The 26,601-nt window shown below is 40.9% G+C and overlaps 1 protein-coding gene across 4 annotated transcripts in view; it reads left to right on the forward strand.

The window, feature by feature from the left end:
* The window catches only part of DAAM2 (dishevelled associated activator of morphogenesis 2), a 206,246-nt gene that overhangs the window by 38,895 nt on the left and 140,750 nt on the right, over positions 1-26,601 (forward strand). For 2 of the 4 annotated variants that reach the window (XM_037405732.1, XM_037405733.1), the window contains exon 1: positions 24,317-24,519. The exons of the other annotated variants lie outside the window; for them this stretch is intronic. In XM_037405732.1, coding sequence (XP_037261629.1) covers positions 24,450-24,519 — 70 coding nt within the window. In that variant the 5' untranslated portion in view covers positions 24,317-24,449. Of the gene's footprint in view, positions 1-24,316; positions 24,520-26,601 lie in introns of those variants that run through there. 4 annotated transcript variants of the gene reach the window in all.

Genomic DNA, 26,601 nt, shown 5'->3' on the forward strand with positions numbered 1-26,601 from the left:
TCCAGAATCCTGGGGAGAGGGTTCATACAGGACAGGCAGTCAGAAATAAATGTGCGTTTAAAAGAAATATAATGTCCATAGAAGGAAACAAATGGCTGGATTCAGCTTGCAGGAATGACAAAATTCTTTGCTATTACCTTCTACCCCACATCCCACCCCCCCCATCCTGGCAAGTGTGATACAGAAATAAGTTTAACAGGCTCAAACTTTGAGGGCCTGATGCTGAGAATTTCTCCTGTGTTTTCTTCAATTTCTTAGTAATTATATACATTTGTAATACACTGAGTATACTGCACATGGTACTGTAAGGCTTACTTGCAAACGCAGCTCGGTTGTTTGTCCGCAGCTCACAGTTGCCATTTATTCAGAAGGCCAAGGCAAATGACCAAAATTGTCATTTTCCAATGTGGCAACACTTCCAGGAAGAAAAGACATACCTGAAAGCTCTTAGGTGTACGGTAGCGCTAATGCTGGGGAAAGGGGAATCTCTTTTCAAAATTAATGCAATAGGTGATTTAAGCAATGATATGAGGAAGAACGGTACTCTGGTCTGACCAGAAAATATAGACTTTTTAATTAAAGAGGTCCCCATATAATGAAAGTTTTTTGTTTTGGTTTTTGTTGTTGAGGTTTTTTTGTGGGTTTTGTTTTGTTGGTTTGGGTTTGGGTTTTTTTGGTTGGTTGGTTCTAGTTTAGTGGTGGTTTTTTAGCAACTTTTACCATTTTCTACATTTTTTTAACCAGGTCTTGATACATAGCCTGAACAAGAAGAACCTGATGGTTTGTTTTAAAAGAACACGACCTTCATTCACCAGATCAAGACATAGTGTTCTAAATTGAAAGACTAGTTGAATAGTGAAAAGAGAGTATTATGAAAGTTTCATTGTTAAAGAGGCTTTCAGTTACAATGATGTTTTTAGTAGCACTGTCTTTAGACTGGGGTTTGGGTTTTGGTTTTGCTGGGGTTTTTTTGGCTCTCTGATATTAACAACCTGAGATTTAGTTTCCAGGTGATTTTTGTCCTTCTGTTCAATGATATATCTTTCCATTCTGAATAAGAACCTTTTGCTAAAATGCATTTGTCCATGCCCTTCTTGTTATCTATCCCCATTGTGTGTTTGAGATATATTAATGGGAGTTTTGTACACAGCTGACTGCTTGGTCATTCTGACGTACTTCCTGGTAAAAACACCAAAGGCGTTTAATGTTTGTAATGTAGAGCACAGGATTGCCCTTGACTTACTGACAGCAGTCAATGCCAAGCCTGTAGTCAGAATAGCCACAGCTGTTGTCGGGTGCAGAGGTAGGAAAAAATCTCTTGGTAGGTCTTATGCAGGACTTTGTTTAATGTGCGCTATACAAAGATTATTCCTCTGCAACACAACTGAATTTCACAGTTAGATGGGAAGCAGACTGGATCTATTAACGCTGGAAAGAGCTGGCCATCAAACCAAGCTGGCCAAAATCTGGTTCTACTGATATACTTTAGAGCTTCGCCACTGACTTTGCTCTGACTATTTGTTATCCAAGATGGAAGTTTAGCTGTTTCAAGATGATTATCTTCTTGGTCAGTTATCTGAGTCTGTGGAAGGTTGACCCTGGCTAGATGGCAGGTGACAACCAAAGCTGCTCTATCACTCCCTGCCACAGCTGGACAGGGCAGAGAATATAACAAAAGGTTCTTAAGTTGAAATAAGGACAGGGAGATATCACTCACCAATTACTTCACAAGCAGAACAGACTCAACTCAGGGAAATTAATTTAATTCGTTACTAATCAAATCACAGCAGGATAATGACAAATAAAACAAAATCTTGAAAACACCTTCCTCCCACCCCTCCCTTCTTCCCAGGCTTTGTTTTGCTCATGATTTTCTCTACCTCTTCCCTGCCAGTGGCGCAGGGGAATTGGGAATGCGAGTTGTGGTCAGTTTATCACATGTCATTTCTGCTGGTTCTTGCTCCTTGGGGGAAGGCTCCTCACACTCTTCCCCTGCTCTAGTGTGGGGTCCCTCCCACAGCAGACAGTCCTCCACAAACTTCTTCAACAAGAGTCCTTCGCATGGACTGCAGTTCCCCACAAGTTGTTCCAGCGTGGGTCCCTTCCATGGGGTGTAGTCCTTCAGGAACAGTCTGCTCCACCATGGGTCCCCCATCAGGTCACAAGTCCTGCTAGCAAGCCTGCTCCAGTCGGGGATCCTCGCTCCATGGGGTCACAGGTCCTACCAGGAGCTGCTGCAGCACCAGCTGCCCACTGGTCGCAGCCTCTTTCAGTCATCCACCTGCTCTGGCATGGGGTCCTCTATGGGCTGCATGTAGATATCTGCTCCACCATGGACCTCCATGGGCTGAGGGGGAACACCTGCCTCACCACTATCTTCATGGCAGGCTGCAGGAGAATCTCTGCTCCCGCGCCCAGAGAACCTCCTCCCTCACTGAACTAGGTTTTTGTGTCTGCAGAATTGTTTCTCTCACATATTCTCACTCCTCTCTCTGGCTGAAGTTGCAATTGCACAGTTTTTTGGTTTTTTTCCCTTCTTAAATATTTTATCCCAGAGGTGCTACCGCTACCACTGATGGGCTCAACCTTGGCCAGCAGTGGGTCTGTCTTAGGGCCAATGCCAGCCAGCTCCATCAGACATAGGGGAAGCTTCTAGCAGCTTGTCACAGAAGCCACCCCTGTAGCCTCCCCCTTCCCCCCAAAACTTTGCCATGCAAACTCAATACAGAGTCTGATATTCAGACCTTGGTTTTGCTTGATAATACTTCTACAAGGAACCTTGAGCTTGCTTGAGCTACGTTCTTAATACATAAACACAAAGATCCATAATATACATAGACAGCACTGTTACGTTATGAAACTGGCTTTAGCCTGGGCACTGTTCCGATTTTTCTTGTGAAGCAGGAATATTGGTAATTCTGAAAATGAACATGTTGGCATTTCAACATTGTGCAGATGGGTACAATTTCCTTAATTAAGTTCTCTCATAATCAGCATGTAGTTCTGCCTCTGATCTTTTTTCACTCATTACCAAGTCTTAATTTGTAGAGGGTTTCCTTTTTAAGTGGTTTTAAATGGAGTTCAGCTTTCCTGAGGCAGGCTGCAGTGACACTTTCTGGGCAATGTTTACTGGGTCTTTTCTTTATCAACATGAACTATACCCTGCCCAACCTGTGAGAACACAGTCTGGTTCTGGGTGTGTTCGGTAACCAGAGAGGTGAGAATTGATGGTACTTTACACTTTCTTACAAATGATTAAATATCTCTTAGTGGCATCTCTGGGCCTAACCTGAAATAAAAAATAAATCTGTCTTATCCCAGTTCCTTTGAACAGCTCAAAAGCAGCTCTTCTTCCTTCCTCCTTGTGTTAACTTCAAACATAATTATGATTTAATGTTCTCTTATGCAGAGATAATGATGAGTAGCAGATAGTACTCCAGTCTTACCTTTTCAATGCAACTTGCAGAAGAAGCTGCATTATTGCACTCTCTACGCATTCTTCAAGAGCGTAGCAGAGGGACTTTGGAGTCCTGACTTGCTGACTGTATTCTTGGCTTTAGGGTAAGGTAGGAGGGAATATAGTTTACCAGTTAAGAGTAGAGGATGGGTGACTTAGATTTCTGATTCATTAAGTATATCCTCTGCGCTTGTCTGTGTGGTATGGAAGAGCAGTGTGGGATTCTGAAGACTGATGCACTGCCTAGCTTTGGTGAATCACCTAACTATTCTGGGTGGGATCCAGACCTCATAAGAGTTGGTGCCAACAACTTTAGTTTGGCTTCTCTGAAAGTCTATTCTTTCCCAGTCAGTGAGTTTGATTTCTATGTAATCATCTTTTTGGGGGCTAGATTTTTATCAGTCTGTCATCTTGGCCTTATGTGTCAGAGATACAGGTGTTATTTTCCAAGATCTGACAGTCTGTTAACATTTGTCTCTGTCTCGTCTTTCTCTCCCTGCAAGAGAGGGTGGGCTTGAACTGGTGGACTCAATCCATTGAATTAGGCAGAATCTCTAGGATGAAAGAAATATAATACAGCAACAGAAATGGTGAATGAATTTGAAAGCTTCCTTCCTAATTAAAAGGGATGAAATCCATCTCTCCCATTCTTTTATGTGATAGTAAGATTGTGTGTTTATGTTAGGAGATTCAGACTATTCCATGGAGAATTTTTACTCATCCTCACTTTTATCTTGGATGAATACGTATGTGCACATACACACAGAGAGACACAAGCTCTTGCTCCTTACAGACCATGTACAACAACCTCTTCAAATCACGCTATACAGGACTGTGTTTTTCTCCTACCTTTTCCTGCACACAATAGCTAGAACGTAAGTGGCTGCGTTGTCCAAAATGAAACTTTTAGGGTATTTAAAATATACTCCTTGGGTTTTTTAATAGCTTAAAGAAAAAAATCAGAAAAGCTTCCATAAACCCCAGTGTCTCTATTATTTTTTCCTCCACCACTTTTTTATTTTCATCTGTCAGGTTCATGGAATTGGTGCACAGAATACGTAGAAATGACCCGGGCAGACCTTTCACTTCTTCATTGGCTTCAGATCTTCCCATTTCCACGGACTTAAGTTTCATTTAAAGTGTCCTCACCTTCTCTGTTGCTTTCAAAAATCTTGAACTAGATTTTTCCCTTGTCATGTCACAGACATTGTTTTGCTGTTATGGCAATGCTGTCTTGAGCTACCCTCTGCAAACTTTCACAGGTGTCAGATTCCCTGCTGGGTTGTAGGAGAAGGGTCTTTGAGAGCTCTACTTCTGAGCAGTACCACAGCCATCTCACATAACTGTGTTTCTCTGAATTTTACTGCCGTAAAATTCATACTAATCTCATGCATTTTCCCCTTGGACTGTTATCTCTTAGTTCCATATTTATCTGGTCCTGACTGACTCTGCCTGTCATTAGCTTATGGTTTGTCTTTGGTTTCATTCCCTTTCTTTCAGCTGTCTATTCTTTTTCCACTGGCTGTCTTTCATCTGAACTTAGTTTTGCTGTTCCACATTTAACCTTCTGATTGGGTCCTTTTTGAAATATTTGTTCTTCCAGAATTTTTGGCTCTGCTTAGTCTTCCATTATCACATTTCTTTCTTCCACATTTGACGTTTTTCCCAGCTTATGCTTATCTGTTTGTGCATTCAGGCCTCCTATCTCAACCTTCCATGTAGAGGAATAGTATAGATTTTCCAGAAGTTCATTCTTCCAACAAGAAGAAAATACCCCTTCACATGCTACTTTCAAGACCATCTAAGACAGGTAGTGATAAAATAGCTGAGAAATATGATTGTTTTGATGTCCCACCAGGAATGATTTTGAATAACAAAGAGCTTCTGAGAGCATTGCTCGAGAGGATGAATTTACAAAGCTTGATGATCTAAACAGACATTTGCTTTTGTGAACATTGCTGTAACATAAACAGTAATCTTACTCTTGGCCATTATCTTTTCATCCTGAAGCTCTTTTCAACCAACCAATAAATTTGGTGACACAGCACTCCTCTGTGGAATGATATTACTGTACAGAGGCAACACAAGTTGATTATATTCCGTGATGGGTACAGTACTGAATACTTTACAGTCTCCTTTTCTTCCATCTCTAACCATCAGTATGCATGTTAGTTCATGGAAGTTATAGAAAGCAACAGTAAATTACCAGTGTAGTATTGTTTGCACCATTTAGGACAGGAAATGCATGATGTACACAGACATGCCTGAGATAACTTTAGTCTGGGGAGCTTAGAAATCAGTGGTAGTAAAGCTGCAGTGTCTTGAACCTGAGAACATTAGCCACCTGTGTAAGTAACCTGACTTCTAAGCATGCTTCTTCAAATTTCTACAAAACTTCTACAAAAAGTTCTGTTGTGATCCCTCAGTGCTGTTTGACCCAAGAAACCTAAATTAAAATTAGGTGGCCATGATTTCATGTGTCACAATCGGATCTTTCATTAAAGCTAGAAATAACCCTAATTTCTCATATAGAAAGTGGGTTTAAAAGTACCTTGCTGTCCTTTTTGGAGGACATATTTCATATGTGTATCTTCATATTTCCTTCCTTTTACAAGAACAGTCCCTTGTTCTTCCTGTACCTCAGTTCCTCTGTGCACCTGTATCTGTCTATCTCTTTGTACCCTGAAGCTTAAGAGACATGAAGAGTTATGATCAACTGTGGCATAATTCCCTTGCATTAGCTTAGTTATTCACCAACACTGACGTCTTCATCTAATGACTCCAGCTGTCCCAGCTTCTCTGTTGACATATCACAAAATCCATGGAGGAGGGTTAGAAGTAGGTCACTAGAGGTTGGCAGAACAAGGAGGTGTTCTGTATAAACTTCAGTGGTCTAGAATTAAACACTGGCAATTGGAAAGCAAAAGATGAAATAACCACTCCACTTGTTTGTCTCCAGCTATACAATTAAAAATCCTAGTAATACAGATACTATTGTCCTGTAAGTAAAGTATCCAAAATGAAGAGCGATAAAGTTGAAAGAGCATGGACATGAGCACAGATGTAAGTGCCCAACTAGTCCTATGGTCACTGTGCAGTAACTTTTGTGTTACTACTGGACAGATGTCACACTGAAACCCTAACAATGGTAAAAAATCAACTGCGTATCTTTTTGGTTATCTTGGTCCATATAGGTGGTTCTTCATGAAGCAGAATCTAGGATGCACTCAGCTGGATGTTAAACCTCAGCTGGTTTAACCAAATCCTCAGCTGAGTGATCATAGACTCATGAAACAGCCCAGGTTGGAAGGGACCTTCAAAGATCACCTGATCCAATCTTTTATGGGAAAGGGAGTCTAGATGAGATTATCTAGTGCCCTGTCCAATTGCATTTTGAAAACCTGCAGTGATGAGGACTAACACATCCCTGGGGAGGTTGTTCCAGTGATTGATTGCTCTCACTGTAAAAAAATCCTTTCTTATATCAGGATGAACAGGTCTTTCCTTTGTATTTAATGTCTGATTCTGGTAAACTTTAAGCATTGCAAACAGATCTCTAGACATTTTATTTTCTTCTGAATATCTTTATTACTGGACAGGGTTTTTTTTCCTCTTTTTTCCCCCCTTTTTTCTTTTCATCTCCCAGTACTAAGAAATCCTTCCAAAGACAAAAAAGTCCTTAAACCCTTCTCAAAATCCTGCATCGTCAGAAGCTGCATTTGTCTTTCCTCTTTCCCGAAATGAGTGAAAGTGGAACAGTTTCAGCAGTGCACACCTCTTCCCTAAACAACAAAAGGTACTTTTAGACCTGGTTGGTCTGCAACATTCCCTTGATTCTGAAACCTGATGCCATTTATACAGGAATGTAAATTCTTGGATGTTTTGTTATGTTGCTTGTTTGTGATTCTTGCAATGCTCACAAGGAACAGTAAAATTTTTAACCATCACCTTTACATTTTGCCTCTAAATGTAAAGGTGTTAAGAAAAGGCTGCAACTTTACATGTTAAGAACACACTATTTTTTTTTTTTTTCAATATGGCTTTTGTATTTTCTCTGAAGCTGTGCCAAAGCTGCCATCCTCTGTAGAAGTGGCATGGAAGTGATGACATGGTGGGGAGATAGGCATTAAAAATAGCATGACCCAGGGATCATTCCCCTTCTCCTGTGGCATCTGAGCTTGAAAAATTGTCCGGATTACTTGCAGTCCACAGGCTTCAAAATAAAAGGAAGTTTTGCTCTTTAACCGAGCTTTGCTTAGAGGACAAAAGGAATTAAAGTGATGGTTATGTGATTGAGACCAAGGCAGCAAGCTGGAAAAGCTGATAAAACTGCTCTTGTATTTAGAATTGCTCTCAATCCCTTGATAATGTGTTCTTTTCCTCTCTGTACATGTAGCTGAACGTATTCAGGAAATAAAACCCGTCATCAGTTTGCACTTTTATCTGAAGATTTTGGTAGCACCTTAACCCTGATAACAAGCAGGAGTTTCCAATAGCAGACCTGCAAGATTGACATAGGTATTATTTGGTGCATTTGGTTTCTCAGTGTTTCAAGCAATGCATAGTGTTTCTTTCTCCTTTCAGTCTAAGCCCCCAAAACCCACCAAAAAAACCATCTCACCAAGACTGTGTGGCTGGAAACACTGTTGATTGATGAATAACTATCATCCTTCAGATGGTTTGACAATGAGGAGCTGCAGCTTCAGAGAACCCTTTCTTCTCAGCTTCCTCAGGGCATGCCAGTATAATGTTAGGGTTGCAAGCCCAGGACCTAAGACATATCAATATTTGCCAGTGGTAGGGTTCCATAACATTTGATTTCTGCTGGGAGTTTCTCGCCTGTTCAGAGTTGATAGAGATGACAAAGTCATTGTCTCTTCCTGCTGCAGAACATTTGTTAGCTGGAATATTTTCTTGTCACTACAAAGCAAAACCAGCTTTTAATTCTCTGCCTGGAATTCTGGTGGCGCCTGCTTAACGCTGCTTTAATGCCTGAGGCTCCTGTCGTTCTGTTGGTGGGTTAGAAGTTGGAGGGACAAAATATGGATCCTGTGGCACAGCTTTGGGAAACTGGAGAAGATAGGATACGTGGGTTTAGGGTCATTGAAAGTCTCAGATTGGTAGCAGCATTGAGCAGGCAGAGTAGATGTTCACATTTCCAAACCTTTGTTTCATTAGATGGTCTAGAATGGTCTAGAAAATAATAAATGTCTGTGAAGGAAGACACATCACAGAAGAACACTGTTTGGATTCTAATTGAAGCCAGTAGCCTAAAAGCATAGAGAAGCCATCCAAGACCCACAGCATTACTTCAAAGCCTCAGTTCAGCTGATGTTGTCATATAAAGTGAAATGTATATAATCTTCCCCTGTTTTTATCAGAAATGACTGGATTGCATTATGAATGTCAGAAGACCCAGGTTATTAATACAGTGCAGGCAAACTGGATAAAAGCCTGCAGAAGCCTCTGTCTTCTTCCACAGTCATCAAATGACCTCACTGTGGTTTTGACTCCACTGGTGTTCACAGGAACACAGATTCCCAAGTTTTCTCTTAGAGGATGTTGTCCCACGATTAAAACAGCTACATATCTTTCAGGGTCTCAGTCTTCATGGTTTAAGCCAATTTTGGTAAACTTGCCACTTTTCCTTCTTTAAAAAAAAAAAAAAGCTAGAGCTGTTCCTGGAATATACTATGACTTCATGTCGGCAAGAGGTGCCAGCATGTACATGGAATGGAAGAGCAGCAAGAAAAATGGCTTTTGCAGCTTGGGTGGTATTTCCTACATGAGAAACATCACTTTTTTCTGACTGCCAAGTTATTGCACTCAGGCTCTAAGTCTGTGTTTTGTATACAGAGAAGAGGTAAGAATTGCATGTGTGCGAACTTGTGTTTCTGCCTTCATCCTGCCAGATCAACATGTGTATGCCTGAGTATGCGAATAGGCATGCGATCACACGGTTTTGTCCTGGGATACATGAACACATGCTCATGCTCTTCATCACAGATCTGCAAACTTCCTAGCATGATGCTGTGCATGAACGTCATTGTACAAACCCACAACCACATTCAACTCTCTCCTCTTCTAAACAGTGGGAACAGACACTTTTTATTTTGAGCAGAAGTCATGTATCTGGGACCTTAAACATACTTTAATGTTTTTGCTGTTTTTAAAAATCCTTACTCAGCTGCTGTGTTGTGAAATGTGGCTCTGTGAGAATCTCCTGACTGTGAAACATGAGGATTTTTTTTTTCCTTCTTTGCTGGTCAGCAATGGGATTTTGTGACCTCCAGTTGAAATCTGTACAGTACATCTTGTATGTGTGCATTAGTGAGGCAGCACAGTGCCTCCAGGAAATGCATTCTTTTGCAGTGGGCCATATGGGTAGCTTTGCATTTTTATAATGAAGATGAGAAGATAAGGTTTGTTGCTTGCTCTTTTTTCTTTCTTAAAACTCTTCAATTGCGTGTTTTCCCTGCATATTGTTGAGGCATCCTAAAAGTGTGCCTGAGATAAAGCAGAGCTTAGCCCCTTAACCAGTATTTGCAACAGATGGCTAGATGTTTTTGAGGTGGCTCCCCTGTTTAGAAAGACTAGTTTTTCAGTCTTGGCTATTGTTAAAAAACTTAACAGCAAACATACCAGCATAACCTCAACAGGTAGGCAGTTGGAGGCTTAAATAGTTTTAAACCATATCAAGACAGGGCTAAAGCAATTATACATATAAAAAAGTAGTAGTCTTCTATCCAAGTGCATGCAGGCACTTGTCCTGTGTTTCTGGCATGCAGAGATTTTAGGATATCAACATGAAAATTATAAGCTTCTATTGCTTTAGATAAAGGAGTAACCTGGCTAGTTACTTCTTCCTACTCGAATCCAGGTGGTGGAGAGAGAGAGAGAAATATTCATGTGCTAAGCCATTATGTTTCAATAGGAAATGGGGAGCTGATGTGGAAACTTGGACAGTCTTCCTCAAACTCAGGGGAAATAATTAGTGCTATAATAGTGCAGAACACTGTTTCTGGCCTGTATCTTACAAATGTTATCCACTATTGCTTAAAGTTAGGCAAAAAGACTGCTCCATAGTGTATGATAGAGAGAGGATCATGCTATACCAGTTTTGAGAGGAAAAAATCCGAGACCTTTGCTGCTGCTTCTAAAATCTTGCCTGACAACCAGCTTCCCATCTTAATGTAATTTGGAGACCACATTTGTTCTTTGATCATTATTTCAGCCCACTTTCATCCTTCTTTCTCCAGATACAGTCTCCATGGAGGAACTGCTGCCCCAAAACTAAGTCAGGCTCTCGGTCTCCCACTTGAAGTTGACTGTTAACAATAACTAAATAAAACCCTTCATTATTTCTATGTCCTTGCTTTCCCATCCATGTCCAAAATAGTATTTTGCTGTCTTTCTCCTTACAGAAGCAATGCTTAAACATATCTCTAGCTACCTGGAAAAATGAGCTTTCTGTGGCTGCACTTCCCACCCCCCCTTTTTTTCCCCCAATTTTATAAAGGAAATCTTTTCAAACTGTGCATTAAGTGAACACAGAAAACCAGAACTCATAGTTCTCTAGGACATCCCTGTTTTCCTCATTGAGAGATTTTATTACAGTTGATAATCCAGGACATTTCTCAAGACATATTCACAAGTTACTTGTACAGCCAAGTACAATGTTCTTTTCTGTGTTTTCTTTAACCCCTCCCTGGTTCCATTGTACCTTCTTTTCCTTCTGACTGCGGTTGGGCCCTATATTTCAGGACCTTGCATTGGCAGCAACTTCAACAGAAATCAATATGAAATTGGTACAGAAGCAGCAAGGTTAGAAAGTCCTGTTACAGTAGCAAAATGTAGCAGTTTAACAATTGTTGTGCCAAGAGGGACCAAATAATCATTTCAGCTGGAATCTCATCTCTAATGGAAGCCAATGCATACTCCTCTGCATTCCTTGCATAAGTAACTTGCCAGTTACAAGGGTAACTGTCCCTGATCTCAACTTGTGATCAATTTACATCTTGAAGAATAATGACTTTGGCAAGGAAAATAGAAAAGTATTATGCTCAGGAAAGGATGAGCTAAACTTCATTGTCCTCATCCTATACAAATCACACAGTTTAAGATTCCCATTTTTCTTACTTATTGGTAAAGGTAGTGTTTCTTGTCCTGTGTCCTGGAGCCATTCAGCACAGTTCCAGTCTAAGAAAACATCTCCCATTTTTACTTTTTTTTATCTTACCCACCCCCTCAGTTAAAGTGGTGGAGAGGATTTATTCTTTCTGACTCTTGTCAGAGGTTAGCTTATATCCTGAAGGTTACAAATACACTTTTTTGTAGGCTTTTATGCTAGTTACAGGGTCTCTCTCATGTCTAGCTACTATTATTTCCCACTGTATATCCATACTGCATACAGGATTTATTTAGCCATGGAAATACTTGTCTGTGGTGGAGATCACAGTTTGTACCAGGCACAGTGAAGGACCTTACCTGCTGTTTCTGAGAGAAGAAACTACTTCATTACTAAGTGAAACTGCATGGGATTCAGAAGACTAATACCAGAGTGCTTGCATTTGTTCAAAAGCAGAGGAAAAGACTGTATCTTTCTCAGAACATTGAATAGGGATTATAATCAGCCTGGAAAAAGAAAATTGCCTTAATAGGTCAAAAGGAAAGTCACTGGGTTCAAGTAGTGTTTACGGGAACAAAGTAATGGCATCATAAAAATTAGTGGGAATTCTACCTGGTAGTTGGGTCTAAATGACTTGTAGGCAATTTTGAGTCAAACTTCTTGCTCATTTACATCTTGCATCCCACTGGAGGCCAAGGGCACCTTTGAAATACCAAGAAAATCCTGCTGAAGGCAAACATGTTTGTACTGCTGTGACTGAGCAAAGAACTTGGCCAGAGGCATCAAACTTGTAGCTATTTCTTAGCTTTGTGGTAGTGTAGATGTTTTCTGGTTGCCTGTCACAAATACTTACTAGACTAGGAGGAAAATTATATTTGAACAGGATTCCTAAATATTTTCCCTGCGATATTTGAGAGTCAGAGCAATCCAGACCTGATCAACTGCAGTTTGCTAATCTACCAGTGAGCTGGATCCACCCGTTTGCTAAACTGTAGAAAGAAGTCTTGTGGTGAAGCCTGTATCCTGCACGTTCAAGGTTGTGCTGCACTTACACAAAGGCAGGAGATCTTTTAGAAGCATACAAATACAATGAATTTCATTGTAGTGTGGTGGAGTGTTTTTCTTTTTTTTAATTTATTTTCTCCCTTTCAGCTCAGTGCTTTACCCCAATCCTCTGCCTCTGAAAGGAAAAAAGAAAAAAAAAAAAAAAGAAAAACAACAAACAGAACCCTGACTTGGTTGCTTGCATCTTGTTTCTCCTTTCACATTTAGAAGCTGTAGTGCCCCCTGCTAAAAGACTTGCTACTTTCTTTACTACCACACCATTACACGTATTAACTGGGTGAAATTCTGTAACCTGTTGCAGCAATGGACAAATTCTGGGTTTTGGGGAAGGACATGAGAAGGCACTTGTGGTGGCAAACTTTCTTTGCTGCTGTTCAGTATAGTGGAGGTCACAGGATGTGATTTTTGTCCCTTCTGGACTCTCCCAAGAAAAATAATGAAACAATGAGAGGAGAAAAAAAAAAAAAAGAAAAAGAAAAAGATGAGTTTTCTGCATTACTGGGTTAATTTAAAGGAAACTGCTGTTCCAAAAATGGAGCAGACCTTTAAAGTAGGACACTTCAGTTCTGTTTGTCTACGTATCCTGCTTTCAATGGCTGATTTCTAATTATGTTTCTTTCTCTGTGAAATAGGCGAAAAAGAACTTTTTTAAGCTATGACCTGTGACTAAATTCACTGATGCTAGTAAAGAACTTACTGATCCTTGGGTAAGGAGGGTCAAGTGGGAAGCTTGATCCAGAAATTGAGTGGTTATCAAACATGATTTGGTGAAGTGTCTTTGGCTGTTAAGAGATATCTTCTGGCCTTTTGTAGACAGGAATCAGAAAAAAAAAAAAAATATGCCATGCAGTGACAGCTCTGTTTCCACCTCTATGAGGAATAGTGCATGAGAAGTTATTAGGTGCGAATCTGCAGTTTTTGTACTGCAAGAGTTCAGGTTTGATGATCATAATGGTCTCTTCTGACCTTCTTCTTACAGGGATATCTTTCTGTTGGGTCCTAGGGGATGTAGGATGTGCATTTATCCATAAAGCATGAAGCTTAGAGCCGAAACAGTGTATAGAACAAACCATCTCCTTGAACATTAGTGAGAACAACACTTGCAGGGGGCCTTTAGGCTAGACTTGAGGAGGGAAAATGGGCATTTGCAAGGGGGTCTAATCCAGAAGGAGGAAATACAGCCATTTTCCTGTGCCTGGCTTTCCTCTGCCATCTGCATTACAGTGTTTAGACTGTTGGAACGGAGGACCTTGTGGTATAAACCCTTGTGTGTGTAGATATTGTAACCAATAAGTAGCAGTGATAGTCTGGTTTGGTGAACGTGATGTCTAGTACTTTGTATAAATTGAATTTGTTCATCCCATTATCCACTTGTTCATTGCGATGCCTTTCTCGGTGGTCCAGTACTAGCAGTGTTTTGGGAAGGTCTTGTGATGACTATGTGATCATAATCATTGGTTCAAAGGCAAATTCATCCCTCTGAGGTGAACGATGGCTGTACTTGAGAACACAGAGCAAGCATAAGAGAATATATTTAAGGTCAGAGCATTTCTGACGCTTTATCTGGGCCTGATGCCTGGCCATAGAGAATGTTGCCAATGCAGATTTTACTATTATTCTTTGTAGTTAAGCTCCAATGAAGAGCAAAAGGAGAAGCTGCCACTGCTCCAAGGACCTTTCAATATAAATAAGCGGAGGATCTGATACAGGAGAATTTGTGGGAACAGTACTAGTTTCAGAAGCAAAAATAGGTCTGGCATTGTCTTTTATGCAAGAGATGTTAACACTGTTTTACTGCTTAGAGGGGGAAAGGTCTAGTGTTTCATGAGTCTTGTCCAGGTGAGATTTCAATCTGGGCAAGGTATTATTGTGAGTTCTCCAAACACTTTCTATCTAAAAAGACTGTCCTGATGCATAACTGTTCGAACATACTGCTTTGGTGGAACAGAGGGTGTAGCTCTAAGGTAAATACTTGCTTTCAGTTTCCCGGGGAAGATGTTTTTCATTCAGTACTAAATTGCAAATTACCCCTAAGTTCAGTCGAAAGGTGGAAGTGAATATTATGCCAGTCTCATTTCCCAGGGCTGAAGGCAGACATCCCACAAATGAATCCTTACCCTATCTCCTCAAGCATACAGCTCTCTGCCTGTAGAAGCCAAGGACAAATGAAGCCCAAGTAGTCTCGCTTTGGAATATGCAACAGGGCGATGGCATGCAAACATGAGGGTATATTCATCCAGGGGTATGCTCAAGATATAATGCTGCCTCTGCTCTCTCCACTTACTCTTTTGAAAGACTAGTATCCTCTCATCAGGCAAAGATGGTGGCCAGGGATTACAGATTACAGGAAAGCAGTGAGGCTTTCTGCTTGTCTTTGAAGCTGTGCCTGTTCTGCTGATGACATTATGTACTTGCTTTGTGGTTGCCTGGTAGTTTTAGGATGTCTGAAGCAATGAGCTTTTGAATTGTCTCAGTACCTGTCAGTGGTGATTAATCCAGAATTTCAGCAGTTGGCATGAAAGCATATGATACCAAAAGACAATGAACTGCTGTAATACTTAAACTTGCACTCCTGTAGAAGAATCCACCAAAGGAGTGTGTGTGGGATGCCTTGTGTAGGGTGGCTAGAAAGTATTTAAATAAGGAATATTTCCATTTGAAAACTTAGAGAAACACAAGGAAGGGAGCCAGATGTAGTTTCTGTTAACACTTGCTGAGCAACAGTGAATCCAGCTGCAGTTTTCTTAACACTATCTGCCACTGCATTTCAAGAAATGGAAGGATCCTGGGCCTCTATAGTTGTTCCAACTCATATAATCTAACTGAGAGGAAAAAATGTTCTGATTTACTCAATCATTGCATAGACTTCTAGTCCATCTATGTTTGCCTGTATGTCTACTGACGTACCACCATATAGTGCTGGTTTTGGCCAGTTTATTCTATTTGGTGTTCTCCTCTGCAAAATCTCAGTTCATAAAACAAGCTGAAGAATGTTATCAAGGGATGCTTCTCTGGCAGCTGTGTGATATGCTGCTATCTTGCATGTAAGGAATATGCACGGAGTCCTCCAAAGTTTGTGTAGACAGAATCCATGTGCCTAGTGAAGACACAGGGGAATTATGTTTCAAGCCTCACTTTCCAGGAAAAGTAGGATCTAAGTCCAGGCTTAACTTCTGCCTTGCTGACTTTAAGTTCCCCTTATGGCTTTCATCCTCATAATAGCTAAAGGAGATCTTAACTGGAAGTTTTTGTGTGTCATTATTAAGCAGTTCCAGGGTAGAGCTAAAGGAGTTGTAGGCTGAGAGGAGAGGGAGCAAAATAGTATCCAGCAAGTATGGCAAAACACATTTTGGTTATAACACAATGTATTTATTTTGTAATTGGACCAGCATACCAACAGATGTGTTCTTGAATGTCCTCTGTTCAGACCCAGACAAACATTTCACTAATCAGAAAACAGTGATAGGCTTTCTGTGTGCTACGTAAAAATGTTTTTGAGTCGCTCTTCTATTTACTTTGTATGAATCTAGCAATTGCAAAATCTCTTCCTGTGATCTTACAGAAAACTGGGGTTGGGTAGTCCAGGATTAATTGTTTAGGGAGCTGGAGAGAAGTGCACGTGGCCCTGGCACATGCATGTAAGATATATCTTAGAATGCTGCTGGCCACAGGAGTTTCTGTGGGTAAATAAGATTTCTGTCTCAAGGGCTGTCCATATGGCCCCTTTCACCAGCAGTAATTCCACTTAGATTAACTGCACAGCACAAATATGGGTCAAAGCCTGGATTGTTGGGAGAATGAGTTCCTGCTTGCAAACTGCTTCCCACAGAAGTACTCGTTGGCAGCTGAGATCATAGTGGTCACACTCCTCACAATAACCCACTTTGAAATGTATTTAGAGAGGGGTCTTGGCAGTCTGCTTGCTTCTTTTCCATACAAAGTGTAGGCCTTGGTTTGTAATCCCACTCAGCATGTCAAGGCATTTGCTGCTGGGCCATCATCTTCTCTGGCTTTTTGTTTAAGTCTGAAATAATCTTCAGAGTCCCATTCCTTCTGATACATTCCTGTTTTTCCCAAATTCACTCATACTATTCACAAAGAGAAATGCCTTTGACCCAGACCTGGGGAGGTGCTTTAAGTACAGGGTACCCCACCTTAGAGTAGTTGCAAGTATAGGTTATAGGCTAGAACCTGCCAACACTTCAGTCAGTACAGAGGTAAGATTATTTCAGTGCCACTAGCCCTCTCATGTTTGTCACCTTCCTCTCTGGATAGACATATTTTTGACAGTTGGCTGGAAAATGAGTGTAAGTCATCACAACACAGAATACTCTGTCGATTTAGATGCTGATGATGGGCTACGACAACTCAGTAACATAGGCGTAGTTTTAATGTTAAGATGCTTACGGCTTGGTTAGCATAGGAGGTTTACATGCCTGTTTCTGGGGCTAATACTGCAGTATGGAAATAGGGGATACAGTGAAATTTCAGTCACTGGAGCTAAGGGCCTCGTGGACAAAGAACACAGGCAGGTGTTTGCTTCTTGCCTCTGCTACCAACCTGAGTTTGGACAGCTCTCACAATCACGTTCTTCTTGCATCTACAGTGCCCCCCTCCTCCAACTTTGTAGTTTAAAAACATTATTTTTTGAGCAGCTTAAAATTAAAATGGACAGAGCAAAGGTGGATGCAGTTTTGAGTAGGTGGTGAAAAGGCCCACCTTTTTCCTGGCCTTGTGGTGTCGTGACAGTGTGAAGCCTCATTCCATCCTTTACCCCCTTTCATTTGGTAATACAAGGCAGGGTGTCCACCATGGAAGTGCACAGGTGCCAGTGTGCTTCAGCATCCCACCTTCTAAGCAGTGCAGACACAGAAGTCAACATACCTGAGGAAGTTTTGTTTACTTTAGTACATGCAGAAATGATGATAGCTGCTTGTGCTGCATGCAGTCACGCTTGCAAAGGGATTCCTAGCAGCTGTTAGAAATTGGGTATAGAGAGTTGTTGTAAAAATCTTAATAGTCTGTGTGGCATAGAAGATGAGTGGTCTCATAAAATTATGTATTTCCTATGCATGGTTGTAAAACACTTTGGGATCATTAAAACCTAAATATTTTGGGGTAGTTTTGTTTTGCTTTCTTTATGAGACTGCACTTTTTTTTGAAGTCTTCTACTGCTGTTTTGAGACCACCATACTAGGAACTTTCTTTAGTATTTTCCCATCTCTTTCTTCTTATGAATGCAGGAAGCACAAAATATTCTTCTGGCATTTGAGCTGCAGTTATTTTGAGTGGCTCCAAACAGAGGGAAATGTGTTTCTGCGGTAGTTGCTGCAGAGAAAGAATTTTGCTGAAATGTCTCTTCCCCCATCGCCCTTTGGTGGCTGCAGAAAAGAAGCCAGTGTTTGAGGCCCCAGCTCTGTGCATCTGCTGGATCAGTTTAGGCCAATTTCTCCCCCCCTCCCCCTTCCTCTCTTTCCATTAGCAAACTAGATATAAAACAGAAGCTATTGGGTAAATAGGAAAAATGTGTAGCAGAGGAAGCCCTTGTGATTAGGGAGCTGTTAACCAGTTATTTCATGTCCGGCTTTCAGTGTATTTATAAAAATGATGCTATTCAGTGACACGTCGAATTACTATAAATGGCATTGGCTCAGTTGCTTTCTCATGGAAGCCAACTTGCACTTTATTTTTATACTGGGCCCACTGATTATTTTTAAAGTTAGTGTAATATTTGTCAAAGATGCTAAAGTGGCAAGAAAAGTGTGGGCAATATACATCAAATTTCCTCACACCCTGTCTTGCTGGGTGCTCTAGAGTCCTGTGGAAGCACTTTGAGAGAGAGCAGCTTGGTCAGTGTCTGTCCGTTTGCTGCTTGGCTGTTCTGAGAAGATGGCTGATTGATGTGATTAGTGGCAGCTGCACTGTTTGGTTTTGTGATGTGGAAGCTTGTCCATTAGGAGCTGGCCCGAAACCCAGTAAACTCCTCCTCCCTTTTTTTTCCCCCCATTGATCGCCAGCAGCCATCACATCGTTACATGCATTTATAATGTCCTTGTTGAGACTTCACTGTGTGCACATGGTTTAAATCATCGGCTTCCCAAATAGGGGGAGCAAAAGCACCAGTACCACCTACCTGCCTCCAACAACGCACTTGTAAACTTCAGGGACAGGGAGAAAGAAAAATACAGCTCATGGAAAAGTGCCAGGGGGTTCTGAGTCTACAGTTCACACTATGCTTTGGACAAAGAGGTGAGTCTTGCATCATGTTCTAAATATGGTGAGGCTTAGGCTTCCATGTGTTCCTTCTGGAATAATTTCACAGAACAGAAAGTGTTCTGCATGGCATTGTGGCACCTGAAGCAGGTTCTGAAAGCTATCTTTCTCAGAGGGAAGCATCTGGCAGGTCTAATCCACTTGATGAATGGTGGCTAATAACTGACACCTAGAAGTGGGTAAGGACACCATTGCAAGCCCGAGGCACAGGCCTTATCTCCCTTGCTTTATTTAGGAGCAGATTGCAGCTCTCATCACACTTGCTGGAGTTTCCAGATAGCCTTCAGGGCTACCACTCTTAGTAAATGAGATACCTGTGGGACTAAACCAGTCCTGGGTTGCAACTTGGAGAAGAGAATCTTATGCAAGTGCTAGGGAGATATTTCCATGCCAATTCAATCCCAAACAGCAAGCATTCATTCCAACAGCACAGTCTTCTAGTTTCCAATTATAGTCCATCAAGGATCAATACCTGTATAGTAGCTACTGCACATAAAATGGCAACACTTGAAATCTAGATTGAACTGATCACTCAACAAAATGTTGTCCAGCAGGGTGTTTTTGTAGTGGGACAAATCGAGTACATGTTTAGTATATCTTTCACTTCTTTGTTTTCTCTGGTTCCAAGAGATCCAGTGCCTCACAGAAAATGTTGCTTGCAGAGCATGTAGCCTGTCCTTGGTAGCCATGCAGTTTGTGTGTCTCAAGATCCTTTATAATGTTTACATTTAATTTTCTGATTGGAATGGAGAAGCCAGCTTTTGTTTGTACATTTCTGGGGTGAGAAATAGAGAGCTTTTAATCATACCACAGAACAGCCTATTTGCTAACAGACTGTTTTGTAGTCTGGACATTTTATAACCTATTTAAAAAGAGGTCTCTCTTGGCTGAGATTTAATAGCAGATGCATTTGTCATATCTCCTCATTATTCAAGTATTGCTATTTAAGTAGTTGAAATGTAATTAAGAATAATAAAAATGAAATAATTTTGACTTATCGTTAGTTTTACTGCTACTGTAGTTAACAACGGAATTTAGTCCTTACAACCATCTAACCAGGAAATTACTTTGCCTTGTCCGTGTCTCAATTTTGTCATCTGCCGTATGGAGGGATGATTATGTTGCTTTGAAATTCTGTTTACTAAAGAAACTTTTTGTGATCCAGTACCCCTTCCTTGCTTGTTATATTAATTTGCTTACTTGCTAGTTCCCTTAATTTAGTAGCTTCACAATTGTACAGACCCTTTCAGTGTGTCCACTAGTTGCATGGACTGACTTTGGTTAGGTAAGGGAAGTATAAGTAAGAGGAAAGAAGATAAAATAAGAAGTCAAACTATACTTGGTTCAGCATCCTGCTTGCAGCCCAGCATGGTTGAGTTGGAATCCTGCTGATGGAATGTCCTGACATTATGGTGTTTATTCCCACCACAGCCCTGAAATGTAAACAGGACATCGTTGGATGCTACTCCAAGGGGCAGGAAATGACTGAGAATCCTGGACTCTTGGGCTATTGGTGGGACACAAGGAAGTGATTTTTACAGAAGGATTGGCATATAGTACCAGCAGTGCACTGGACCATGCATCAGAGGGGGTCTTTTCACAAAGGGTGTTGATGTACGTTTACAGGGAGAAACAAAACGTAGCACTAGTTTCAAAAGAAGCGTGTCAATATATGCAGCAACTTGCAGGACATCTGACAGGTTAGGATGCCCTGTGCATCCCATCCTAACAGTTTGGAAGATATAGAGTTTGCCTTGAGCTCGAAATGCATACAGAATAAATGGTGGATTATCACTGTGGTATTTATTTTCACCTGTGGCTTATAATGAAAGAGTGAATTCAGTTGGGGAACATGAAAGTGGCAGAAACGGTGTCACATAGCATCTCTTGCTCCAGCCCTAAACCCAGAGGGCATAGATGGGAGGTAGCACAGTCAAGGAACTGTTGGTTTAAGTGGGTTTATATGTTACAAAGCCAGCTGTGCTTCTTTTAGGCAGACCTAAATAAACTAATAGCATGAGGATAGTATTGAAATTCCAGTCATGGCTCCCTCCCCCATGAAATGGAAAGGGGCATGTACAACTTACATAGGATGGTGGCTGTTGTGCTGTGTATGGAAAAGAGGGAGATGAGGCACAAAAAAGCTATCGCCGTGTTCTGCGGGGCACTTGAGACTCACATTGCTGGAAAGGCGGTTGCACCCAATTTTTATCCTACCAGGAGACCTTGACTCTTCCAAGGAGCAGCTGCTAATGCCTCCTCTGTAGTACCCCTTGCAGTAGCAAAGACAGAACTGTGTTGTAGTGAATATAAAGGGGGTCCTTCACTGAAGTTGCTAAATGCATACAGACCCTGTAATTCATACTGGCTCTCTAGCTTCCAGACTGGCTGACTGCTGCCTGAAGCTGCCACACAAGATCTCCCTAAGTCTTGGTCTGGCGTCTGTAGCAAGAAAAGGATTGGGTAAAGAGAAAATGAATAAAGTTTTCTGAGCTGTGAGTCTTGTGCACTGTTTTTTGTAGCAACTCTCCACATACTCTGCTGGATGCATTTTATAGCAAGGCATAATTTTACGGTAGGGATCTTCTGACTTTTTGTGAGCATCTTGCTGACATGGTTGCCCATGTTGATGCCTTGTGAACAAAGCACTCTGAATTGTGCCTGTGCTATGCTGCTTGGGCTGGGTTTCCATCCGGATCTGAAATTGGAAATTTATTACTTGGAACTGGTTTTTAAAGGTGAAACTGACACCAGTTTCTTATTACTTACCAAGTCCTGAGGGCAGAGTTACATTCCTGACGCTGCTGTAGGTGTTAATGATTTCATCAACTTGAGAAGCACAGAGCCCTGAACCCTGCCCTTGGCAGCTAGTAAAGAAGGGAAACTGACTTTCAAATATTTTGTTTTTAAAGTTGTTTGTTGGGGTTTTTTTTTTTTATGGTGTTTACATTAGCAAACTGGAATTCGTGGGACAGACTTACAATTGGAACTAAGAATTTGTTGACTACTTAGTTCTTAGAAATCAAATTGATAGTAAAGCCTCAGTAGGCTGCTGAAACTGGTCTTGCCAAGCACCTCTGAAGTTGCAAAAGAACAAAAATCTGTGAGTGGGCCTGCTGTGGGTGCAGGCCTAAGAGTTTCATTTGCTTGGTATGTTTTCTATGCCTCAAAATAATCAGGAAAGATACTATTATGCAGATCCCCAGATTTTTTCTATATTACTTTCAGTTGCATGCAAATAGCTCAAAAACCTTGCTCTAAATCTGGAGAGATTCCAGGATGTGGGTTTTTTTGTTTTGTATTTAGAATAGCTTCTGTCTTGTGTCATGCTGGAAGATGGCATTGCGAACAAGGACCAGGATTTAACATCAGAATTAACTGGCATTACTATGGGCTCTGTCACTTACTTGCTTTATGATCTTAAGCAGACCATCATTCTTTTCATACCTGTATTGTGATATCCTTGTGTCTTGCTAGGTTGCCTTGAAACATAACTTCTTTTGTTTTAAACTTGAGTAACTATTTTGATCCAAGAGCTAGCTGTTTTTCAAGTGACCGTTGCACATGTGATGGACTGCTGCAGAGGTAGTAAATAGAAGGTACAAAATTTAACATGGATTAATCCCGGATATTGATGGATGAGACTCAAAAGCTTATCCTGTAATTATTTATAGAGGTGCTTAAAAGGTGACTTGTTGATTACCATTTATAATTAGCTATACAGAGAACATTTGGCGATAGCATTCTTCAATAGCTAGGAAAAGTAAGTCAGGGTCCAGACTCTGGCAATTGAAACTTGGCAGATGAAGCACAAGTTTCTAAAGTGAGAGACAGTTAACTGAGGGTTGTGGTAGATTTTCTACTGCTGGAAATCTTTAAGTCAAATAAGATGCCTATTGAAAAGTTATATTCTACTTCAGGCAGGAATTAATTTATGGCAATCCTGTGGCTTGTGCTATGACTGAGGTCAGACTAGCTAATCGGTACAACCCTTTCAGCTTTATGGTCCATAGATTGTCTGTCAGATTTGTGAGTATATGTCTCACTGAGGCCAGTGGAAGCCAAATAAACCTGAGGCAAGTTTTACACTGCCCTCTATCACATTCTTCATGCTCCCAGCCTGTGTTTACTTGTTGCCCAGCTAACATGTAGAAATATCTTCATGCGTTGCTTTTATCTTCTCACTGCACGGTGCCACTTACATATGTTCCAATCTGCAATACCTTCCACATGTGCCTTAAAATTGTGGTATGATTGTTGTTTTGCCTGTTATTTCGAAATGAGAATTGAAAAATTTGAAGGTTTGAGCAGATCTAAAAGGCAGCATATCAAGTTGCGGACGCAGCTGGACATTCTTGCTCTGCTGCCCCTTTGGCAGTGATTGATACAAGGCATTCGTATGTATTTGTATTTATGACTTTTTAAAATCTGTTTTCCCCAAGCATTGTACCACTCAAAGTTGCTCAGCAAAAGAAGGCATCCTTGACTGCTGAGTTACTATTCATGCTTCACACACTTGCCTAGAAAGATAGATGGAGATCCACTGTTACTTTCCCCCATGTACATTAAGGCACAAAGCACCAAGAGCAGTCAGTCTTGTTTGTGTCTCCTACTGCTGTGCTATAGTACCTGTTCAGAGTGGATGAGATAGCTCAGGGGTAAAGTAGAATCCATACTCCTGACCAAACTAGCAGCTAAATGATTGCTGTTACTGAAGAACCACAGCTGGTAAATAGCCTACAGGTGTTGAAGTTGGAGAGGGGGAGCACTTGGCTGTTTGAGTTGACTGTTCTGAGAAGACAGACTAGATCTTGGTAAGTGTTCATCTCCCTTACTGACACTGGTGGTTAGACTTTTGAAAGAGCTCAGTGTGTCTCAAGCAAATTTTTCCATTAAGATTTTTCCATGAAAAAGTCTCTTCTCCGAATTGCCAAATTTTGAAGAAAACAGATTTTCCCAGATGCTTTCACATTCTTATGAGAGCTGGATATTTCAAAATTTGTGATAAATCACAGAAGAAACATGTATTTATTTGTAACTGTTTCCTTCTTCCCCTTCTTTTTATGCTGTTGAATGCTGCACATTCAATGGTGATAGATTTTTCTAAATTCTTTTCCTTACTCTATTTATTTCTTTCGGGTTCAGTAGAAGGGGAAAAGATATTGGTGAAAGGGGAAATTTGCCTCCTGTTTTGCACTGAAATGGAATCTGGATAGTTTTGTGAAAGTCTGCTCTTGATTGCAAAGGCCAAACACTCTTTAAAATCAAATTCTAATTATTGTCATTCAAGTGTGTCTTGTACACGCATGGCAAGTAAAGTTTGTGGATTATGTGTATAATCCCCTTCCTGCAATTGGCTGTGCTGAGGAAGGTTAGGCTGCAGAGCAGACTGGTAAGATCAGTGCATTTAGAGAAAGAATTTCCTGCATTTCCTCTGAATAGTAAAATGTCCCTTTTATGGCGTGCAGTTGAACAGGAAAAGCATCAACTAATTGAGATGTTCTCTTCAATTAATCCCTGTTTTGAATGAATGCCCTGAAGGACCACATACAACTTGGAGAGGCCAGGCTAGATGTCTTTTCAGGCATCATTTCAGGTAAGCCTTTAGAACCGTTTTGTGCTGAATCCTTTTTACTCTTCAGGGACTAATTCTATGAAGCTACAACTTGGAAATGGCTGGATAAGTTCAGCTACTGCATGTTATGGGCCTGGCCCCAATGGAAATTGGGCAATTTTGCTGGAAGGAATCTTACAGCATCTCCTGGGTGTAGTCTAGCAGGCGAGTGCCCTGAAGAGACCAGGCAGCTGCATGGTAAAGGATTGCCTGAAGAAAGGTAACACCTTGCTCATGGTCCCTGGGGTCTACGTTGTTTTTCTGGCATAGGGGTGAAAGCAGCCCTGTTTTAGGATAACCTGAAATGTAAGGGTTGCTTTTGTTTTTTCTCTATCTTTTATGTCTTTAGAGATAAAAATCAATTTGTCTTGAGGGGAAGCCCTTCTGATTTTGAAATGGTTATAAAAAAACATTTTCATGGTTCACCAAAGGGCTCTGTTGGAGTCTTATCTGACAGATAATGTATGCAGTGCAGGAGAGTGGCAAGTCAGGGCCAAGTGCACACTCACTTGGTGCATGATGTTTTGGTGAATGAGAGAGTGTGTGTGATTTTGGGATCCCATGGGGAGTGGCTTTAATTGCAGCACTGGTGCACTGGTTTGGGAGTCAATAGCCTTTCCTTCAGACCTGGTTGGGAGGAGGTGTGCATTACCCGGTATGCTATGGGAGAGCCACAGGCAAGAGAATAAAGTTAGAAAGTAATACAGGACAGAGAGTGTGAGGGAGTGAAGATGAACAGCTTGCTACTGGAAAGCTGTCATTTTCAGCATCATGGTCTCTCTAGCCAGGTTTCTGTGGAGACAGTCCCTAGTACATAAACTGTCAGATGTTTGGGGAACTACATGCTGCTGAGCAGGAAATTGTTCAGATTCCTTATCTTCCACACAACAAGCTCAGGAGAAGTCCTGCCAGAAAGCTTGCACCCAGGCCTCAGGGAACAGGGCTTGACCTCTGAGAAAGAGTTTTTCTGGGGTTTTGCTTACAAAACCTGAATTCAACTACTTTCTAAGCATTTGCCCCAAAAAGCTTCTGAAGAGCAAATACTAGATGGTAGCAGTTAGCAGTCCTGCTGTGGCTAAAATACTATCCTGTGCCCACAGAAAAGAATGGTCAAACATCCACTGACTTCAGTGCAAGCAGCTGAGGCATACAAAGGGAACAATTCTGCAAAGACTTAAGCTTTTGGAGAATTCAAATCCAGACCCAAGGCTGTTTGTTTTTAGGGTTTGGTTTTTGTTTTTTTTTTTTAAGTTTGGATCATCTCCTGTTATGAAGACTTATTCCCAAGTGGTAAAATAATAAGACTAGATTAGTATGTCTAGGGAATGTCTTTGAGCAAGCCAGTGCAATAACAATGATCTTACTTTACCTGGTACGGGAACTAGTAGATGTAAAAGTCCATTGTGTTTGTCACTGTCACTGCCTGTGTTAATGCAGAGATAGTGTCTGCGCTGTGGATGGTAGTAGAACTGAGAAACAGTAGTTTCATAAGTGTTACCAATCAAGAGCTTTTCTTTAAGCCTGCCTCTATTTGTTAACTCCTCTGGGTAACCACAGCTTTTAATGTTAATAACATTTTTGTAGTTAACAAACTTTGATAAGCGTTGTCAATCAAGAGATTTTATTTAAGGCTGCTTCTATTGGTATTAAATTGTCTAGGGATTCACAACTTCAAATGTTAATGACAACACAATTTTGTCATTAACATTAGTTTTGAGAAAGGATGGGGAAGATACCTAAAATACAGTGGACTAATAATCTGTGAAGACTCACCTTCTACAAATATAAGGAGTCTTTTTTTTGTTGTTGTTGTGTTTTTTTTTTTCTAATTGACAGCCTGTCTGTGAATTTTTGTGGTGTGAGAACCTGTAATGAGGTTGACATAAAGAAGAATGTACTGGTGTTTTTTATTTCTAATATACTTCTTCAATGTATGGATCTCTTTTTTCTGCAGCTTGTTCTTTTCTGTCATTATTGGGTGTTGGCTCAAGAGAGAATTTCTGCAACATTCTCTCATTATGCAACTAGTCTAGATCTGTACATGGAAGTAAGTCCCTTAAATGC

This window comes from Falco rusticolus, chromosome 12, assembly GCF_015220075.1.
Source record: "Falco rusticolus isolate bFalRus1 chromosome 12, bFalRus1.pri, whole genome shotgun sequence".
Taxonomy (NCBI): domain Eukaryota; kingdom Metazoa; phylum Chordata; class Aves; order Falconiformes; family Falconidae; genus Falco; species Falco rusticolus.